The 8,091-nt window shown below is 36.3% G+C and overlaps 1 protein-coding gene across 1 annotated transcript; it reads left to right on the top strand.

Moving 5' to 3' along the window:
- Positions 1-4,546: 4,546 nt before the first annotated feature.
- On the top strand, positions 4,547-6,073 carry LOC121386566. The gene is made up of 3 exons (XM_041517512.1): positions 4,547-4,796; positions 5,225-5,500; positions 5,760-6,073. The coding sequence occupies exons 1-3, from the start codon at positions 4,616-4,618 to the stop codon at positions 6,071-6,073; spliced, it is 771 nt and encodes a 256-aa protein (XP_041373446.1). The 5' UTR covers positions 4,547-4,615.
- Positions 6,074-8,091: the final 2,018 nt, after the last annotated feature.

Here is an 8,091-nt window from a genome sequence, read left to right as displayed (position 1 = left end):
ACGGATTTAGTTTCTTCACACCACCACCACTGACGCAGGTCCACCCCAGCAAAGTTCTTGTCGACGCTGACATGGACGTTGACACCAAGGTGTCTGAACAATGTTTCGTCTTTCCCCTGGTTTAATGCTGAAATCGTTTCGTCAATTTGGCTTTTACATTCACACAGTTCGATCCACTGTTTAAGACTAAGGACAATACCTCGCTTGGTGGGGAAGGTTTTCCCCTTGTCACTGTCAAATTTCCTTATGTGAATAGCAGTGTCCCCTTTCCATAATTTGGCCACCACGTAGACGTTAGTTCCAAGTTCTAGACGACATCTCGCTTCATCACTTGTGGAACAGGCCATCTCTGGATTGAACGTAGATCTGATCGTTTTCGGCGAGCGAATGACAATGAAACCGTATCTAGCCTTTTTATACTCTTTCGTGTTAGTCTAAGTAGGTCAGGGGCCGGTCTAAGTAGGTCAGGGGCCGGCCTAAGTAGGTCAGGGCCGGGTCAGTAGGACGTTGCACGCGGCACAGTAGGCCAGTCTAAGTAGGTCAAGGTTAGTCTAAGTATGTCAGGGCCAGTAGGACGTTGCACACGGCACAGTAGTCCGTGACGTCATCAAGGTCACGGTCAGTCTAAGTAGGTCAGGGCCAGTAGGACGAGGTCACGGCACAAGGCCGTGACGTCATCAAGGTCAAGGTCACGGAAAGTAGGTCATGGCTCTATACAGGCCTGGATACTACTAATATTATACCCACCATTTTAAAAAAGGAAATGGAAGATTTGTTTTTAATGACAAACGAGTCAGACTTGTGGTAAAGGATCACAAAGTTGCGGAACTGCAATCGAATTCGCCCTGATAACAACTTACGGAAATTACCAATGTGAAATCTTTTCATATCACGGAAATTGGGCGCTATTTTGAAATTGTCGAACTCGACACGTTCCCCCCACCATTTTTTGTCATTGGAACTAAACATTCGATAATTTTTGAAAAAAATTTGGCGGATTGATCACAGGGAGGAGTCCTATTTTTTCCGGGGTTATGATTTTTACGGTCCCGTCAGAGAAATTCACGGGGTTGGAGCGGGCCCTAGGGGAAACACCGAGTAAAATGGAAGAAATGTTTAATAAAATAAAAACAAAGTTTACCGTCATATAAATGTGATGGTTTGTGAAAAGTCTGCAAGTTTTCGGTGCATGTTTTGTTCACAGTTGGGGTGTCGGAGCCAGCAACAAATGATTCCAGCATCAGCAGCACACAGGCGATGTGTTTGCATGTGCCGTGAGGTCCTTTACCAGCCAGACATTCACAGTCTGAGTTCATCACTTCACCATTCTGGGAATGTAATCGCAACTTGAAGTTGTAAGACACCTGAGAAATGAAGAAGATGTGGTGTTTATCAGTTATAAAATTATATTCAAAAGAGTTAACAATGCTCTGACACACATTGTGTTGAGCCATCACTCCCTTGAGACTACTTCAAGAATTTTAGTTCCCCTTAAAAATGTCTTTAGATAGTACTGAAAAGGAATCACTTATTGAATATTAACAATGCTCAGTAAACATGGAAAATATGTAATATCTTCACAACTCCCTGTTGATTGTGGTTGCATTCAATTCCACTGTGACATACCCCAAAAAAAAAAATCTAGCAAAAACACTGCCCAAACAACAAACGGATATTGAAGAACGGCAGTTGGTCTGGTTACATTATGTTAATCTAAGCATGGAAATTCTTTAAATCAATTCTCATTAGATAAAATATATGGTAGTTAATGCTGGGGAAAAAAAAGTATTAATTTTTTTATGGACACCCCCACGGATCCAAATAAAATGTTACGTGTGTGTGTATACTATTTCCACCTAACCAGCCCTTTTTTCTAAGTAGAGTCGCTTTACGCGCAGAAACTCATTTTTTTTATGACCTTATAAAAAAGGGGTTTATTTAAACATAATAACCTTTTTCTTCATAGCTGCCCTCACAATGCCAGTGAAGTAAACATCTTCCTCAGCCAAAAGAATGCTGCAGGCATCTATTCGCTGGGACTCGAATAGCAACTTCCCCTTTGCCAGAGCTTTGAAATCAGATGTACACCTTTTATCCAGTGCCGCTCTGTGATTGAGATACACCTCGATCTGTCCTTCTGATAATTTAGGAATTACATCTCTGTGGTCAGGTAGTAGCTGTCGAAAACCGGAAGATGGCCAATCTGGAAAAACTGGCTCTGGCAATACGATTAAATCGTTCCTAAAATTCTTATTTCTATCATATGCCTCCAACCTGAAACAAATTACACAATCATAAATTAAAAGCATGCTAAATATATTGCGCACATAAATTTTGCAAGGATAGAAAATTATGATTTTTTAAAAATTATTTAACCATAAACTTACTAAATACAGTAATGTGACAGTACTGGGAATTTAAACTAATTTAGTCCTTTTACCTGTAAATAATTTGTTGGTATAAACAATTTAGTTTTTATATATATAAGGATAAAAGGAAATATGAATCAGGATAACTCCGGAATATGAGTGAGTATACTAAACACCACCCCACCCCCTCTCCCCCCACCCCGAAACAATCCTGCTGCCTTTAGTCTGTTGTCATTGCCTGCACTCAAAATGTCTAGGACCATCCATGCTAAGTAAATAAAAATTAGTTTTAATCCCATAGGCATGACATATACACCAGAAATACAAGTACATTTATTGTTGTCATCATACAGAATGAATCATTTAAAACGAATGGTGACCTACAAACTTAGATGGAAGATGACGAAAACAAGATACTGACGTAATCGTATTACATGGCGATATGAATATAGTACAAATTGGAGGTAAGGGTTCGACATGATCACTGCCTAATTCTTACTGTGTGCAGGAACAGACTATAATACAGTATAAATACTGCTGTGACCGTTACTAGGGATTAACTGTACCATATTTCATAAACTAATTATCTAAAATAATTATGCATAGTGATACCGATAATAATATTTTTTCGTCAACTCACCGGTGTACTAAATCTTCTTTTCCACCCTTCACCGTTGCACCTCTCTGACTGAGCTCATTTTTTAATCTCAGTACGGTCCATTTTCCGTAATCCGACATTGTGCTGACCGATAATTATAACTTTTTATAATTTTAAAATCAATAAAAGAACGAACGATTTTCACATCTCACGCTAACCATGCGGGGAAACAGCGAAACCGGAAGAAGGCTAGGACTGATGGTATATGCGCGCCATCTGGCGAGAGAGCGACCGGTTAGCCCTATTCGTGCACTACAAAAAATCAGTTCCGGACGATTCGTCCACTGGGTTTTTATTTCCCCAGTACATTTCGTCCACGGACTAAATAATGTGTACTACATGTACGTAGGGGCTAAATAAACTATTAGATATATTTTACCCCGTATTTTTTTTTTGCTGTGTCATAAATTTACAAAGGTGAAAATAAATTATATTACGCTTAGTAGATGTTTTTGTAACAATGCTCTGCAGACATAATTCTTTGGCGTTTCTATTTATTCGGTTATTGTTTGTTTCTATAATGTACGCCTTTCACGCTACATGTCGTAGGATGTTTTTAGTCAATATACCCAGTAAAGATAATCTTTAGCCCTTCCCTTTGAACTTGTTTGGTTTCTGTTTGCTTTACCAATTAAGTGTACAGGTGTCCTCTATTGTGATATTGTGAAGTAATTAGTTTAAGCTTGTTTCACCAAGTTGGATCCAGTAGCGTCTAAAACAACATTTAATTAAATTGGAATTGAAGATAACAAGTTTTTATTTTATTTCGAGGTTATTAGGCATATGGGGATAACATGTGACGAGAGAGGGTGCAGTGGATAGAATTTATGGCATTAAAGGAGAACATGACATGGTAATAAAGTCTTCCGACGCGGAGGCTTGCATTACCTATTTACCTCATCGTGACATGTGAGATAATGTACGAGCGAGTGGACGAATCGTCCGCATGATAATGAATACAAACAGCAATCTAATTAAAATTAGCTCCACTATTACATGTGGATCTAACAGCAGCCAGTTGTAGCTCATGTCCACCAATCAAAACCGTACTTGCAGAATCATGCCAGTGATTTGAAAATAATTTGAAAATATTCCGAATTATTCTGAGGGTATACGATATGTTTCATGTGAATTACGATAGCCTTATTTAGACCAGTAGAACTAATTTTAATCAGATTGCTAACAATACTGCGTAGTCTTCAATGTCCAAGTAACATTTCGTCTGTAAATAATAATTTAAATATTGACCAATCACACTTCGCCTTTTATAACGTTATTTGGGAGCATACAAATTCTAAAAATATCGGGCGAGTCTATTTTAGTGGCCGCAGTACAGCGAACCATACCAAAACGTACGGGATGGGTTATCAGTCTTCATTTTTATAAAATAAAACTTGTTTTAAGGCATTCGTAATTCACACGAAACATGCAATAGGGGATGACACGGTGACGTCACATGTTGTGATCACGTGGTATCGCACTGACTTCCGGTAGGCAAGAACCAGTGTTGTTATTATGAGCAAGGGTGTATGAGCAAGTTATTTATTTACTATTTCGTCTGTATAGATAAGATTTAAGAAATTCCGTCATGGTAATTTCATGTGTGGTTGTTGGCTGCACACATCGATTTAGAAAAGACTGTGGAATTAAGTTCCATCGAATTCCTTTGGAAGCGGAACGACGAGCCAAATGGCTTCAAGCCATAAACAGAAAGCAATGGACGCCTTCCCACAGCGGAGATCGTGTTTGTGGAGTTCATTTTATATCAGGTTTGTTGTATGCTACACATTCTCAACATTACTATATGCCAATACCTTTTGGAGTGATTTCTATTACCAGGGAAGTTGCAGATTATGGGGAAATGGGTCGGTCTTAGTCTTAAGTCACGTCTGCACAATCATATATCGTATATATATATATATATTTTTTTTTTTTTTTAAATCTTTATGTGTAAAAAAAAAAGTATTCAACTATTTGTTAATAATTATATCATAGCAAATTTTACTTTTGATTGAAGATGTGATTCACAAGTGCTCGTGTATTTGTAACGTAAAATGATTTTTAAAATAAAGTACACTGTTTATTAATTTCGTTTGAGATTTTTTTTTTTTTTGGTGGGGTGGGTTACTAAATGAATTTAGAAAAACGCTTCATAAATAAATATATAACTGTGTTCAATCAAACTTTGTGTTTCCAGGATCTGCTAGCAGTAAAAAGGAAGACCCAGACTACATCCCACATGTCAACATGGGATACCAAAAAGCATCAGTGCTTTTCAGCCCAGAAGCAAAGAAAGATCGATATACAAGAGCAGTCAGACGAGAGGGTGAGAAAGATCTGAATATGATAAAGAAAGCAGATGAAAAAAGCAGAGATTGTGCTGCATCAGCCCTGTTGGAGTTGTATGAACCGCAAGCAATTGTTGCAGATACAAATGATGGCACTTTGGAAAAAGAAAATTTCACAAGATCAGGTAATGTAAAAATAATTAGCACATTTACCAAAATAATTTTAGGATATTTTATGTTTTCGTGCTAATTTGTTGGTTATATCACTATCGGTATCAGCTGAAGTCTCCAAATATCATAGATCACACAACGTATATCTTCTAAGTTTGTTGATGATAAAATGTGTAACATACATATATAAACACACAAAAGCATGTATATACCTACACAAGTAGATTTAAGTTTGTTATTGTTGTGTAACAATTTAAAAAAAAAAAATTTCAGATATCCATGATCACTGTCTTCGTAAAATTACTTTATTAAAAAGAGAGAACAGACAGCTCCTGGATGAAGTTGAGACACTTCAACATGAATTAAGGGATGCTAAGGAGAAAACTGGTGTCAGATTCTGTGATTCTTTCCTTTCTGCACACAACAAGGACATCAGAACTTCATTTTTCACTGGCATTCCAAACTATGCAACATTCTTGTGGGTAGTTCAGTATTGTTCTTCTACATTGCCAACATCTGGAGTTCTAAATCGAGCTACCATTGTAATGATGACATTGATGAAATTGAGACTTAATTTTTCTAATTAGGATCTAAGTTATAGGTTTGGAGTTTCACGCACTCATATTGGAGAATTACTGAACAGTTCACTTCCTTCTATTGCAAAAAAGTTGGCATTTCTGGTGCATTGGCCAGATAAGGAAGAGGTACTTAGACATATGCCTAAAGTTATCAAGGGTATGTACAGAAAGTGCAGAGTTATTATTGACTGTTGTGAAATTTTTATTGACAGGCCTGGTAATTTAACCACACGGGCCATGACGTGGTCCAATTATAAAAGTCATAACACTATTAAAATGTTAGTAGCTATTTCACCAGTGGGCGGGATCTCTTTTGTTTCAAGAGCTTTTGGAGGAAGGACATCCGATAAAATAATTACACAGAGATCAGGGTTTCTGCAGTTATTAGAACACGGCGATTTGGTTTTAGCTGACCGTGGTTTTTTAATTGCTGATGAACTAGCAGCATGTGGTGCACAACTTGCCATTCCAGCATTTACGAGAGGTAAATCACAATTAAGTCCAAAAGAAATTGAATGTGGTCGACAGTTATCATGTGTACGGATTCACGTTGAAAGAGCTATTGAGAGAATAAAGAACTTTAAAATTTTGAGCACCACAATGAACATTTCCCTGATACCTCATGCCGACACCATTATTACAATATGCAGTGCCATATCAAACCTTCAACCAAAACTAGTTGGCTAAGTCTTCATTTCACAAGTACACAAATAACAGATAAGACAAATATTTCAAAATGTATTCCATTTTTATTGATAAATGATGTTTAAATATGTGCATTATGTAAGACTCACTACAATTATTAACAAAACTGATTGGCTAAAACCTCATTTGACAATGTACAGTTAATAAATTATTTAAATAAATAAGATGAGGCATATTTTAACTGAATTGTTTCGTATAATTATTTTTGGGACACTGAAGTGCTTGTGACAGAGGCAGTTCATACGTAAACATATATACATATACATGTACGGTATACATATAATAACAGTATATAATATATACTATCTTATAACATGAGAAATTGGCTTTTGCCACAACTTTTGGTGTGGTATTCTAAATACTGTCAAACTAACATCACATGGTTGTCACTTTTTTAAAATAATGGCCTACACTGTGGTTTCATGTTTTGAGAAAAACTGAACTAAATATAGAATATAGTCACATGCTTGACATAGGGTAACTAATGACTTAGTCAGTTTTACCAGAGGTTGGCAGCAGCATGAAGAGATGACTTAGGAATATTATTACGTTCATCAAAAAAGTGATGTAAGCCATTATTTTAAAAAGGTGACGAAGCTCACATTCAAACATAAAACATGTAATTACATTCAATGTAAATGTATACAAAACAATTATAATTCTCTTGAAGCACTGCAGTGCTCCATTAGAATAGGCATGACATAAATGACTGGGATTTTGATATGTACTTCATTCAAGACAAAATTTTCTGTGACAAACACACTAAACATTTCATATATTATAATAACTTATGGATATTTAATTCAAAATATTTATGCACATATTGCTTTTGAGTAAGTAATTATTTTGAAATATAAAACCACAAATTGGTGGCATGGTTTGTGTGTAGTTAAAAAAAAATGTTGATAGATGTACCAAAAATTACGACATGCTGAAATAGTTTTTAAATTATGATTTGTAATGTTTCAAATACGCTAGTTTAACACAAACAAAACTGACTTAAAATATTACATTTGTATAAAAATTTGATTTTTACATAACCTTGTTATTGTTTTTGTTTTTTATAAAGTTGTGTCGACACCAACAATTTGGAGAATGTTTTAACAATTTGTAATCCCTAACCTCATAGCTTTTCATAGAAGTTTGACATTTTCATGGAATTGCCTTAGTTTCCTTTTAATGCATTAAGCTGTTTTACAACTAGGACAATACCAGGAGCCCACAGGTTTTCTCCTTATGTTTACACACGAGTAGTGAAACCAAGTGAAGTAGCAGTCTGAACCATCACACATTATCATGCGCCCATACTCTTCCTGTTGACA

The sequence above is a fragment of the Gigantopelta aegis genome, chromosome 12 (genome assembly GCF_016097555.1).
Source record: "Gigantopelta aegis isolate Gae_Host chromosome 12, Gae_host_genome, whole genome shotgun sequence".
NCBI classification, from domain to species: domain Eukaryota; kingdom Metazoa; phylum Mollusca; class Gastropoda; order Neomphalida; family Peltospiridae; genus Gigantopelta; species Gigantopelta aegis.
This window is presented reverse-complemented; position numbering and strand designations above follow the sequence as displayed.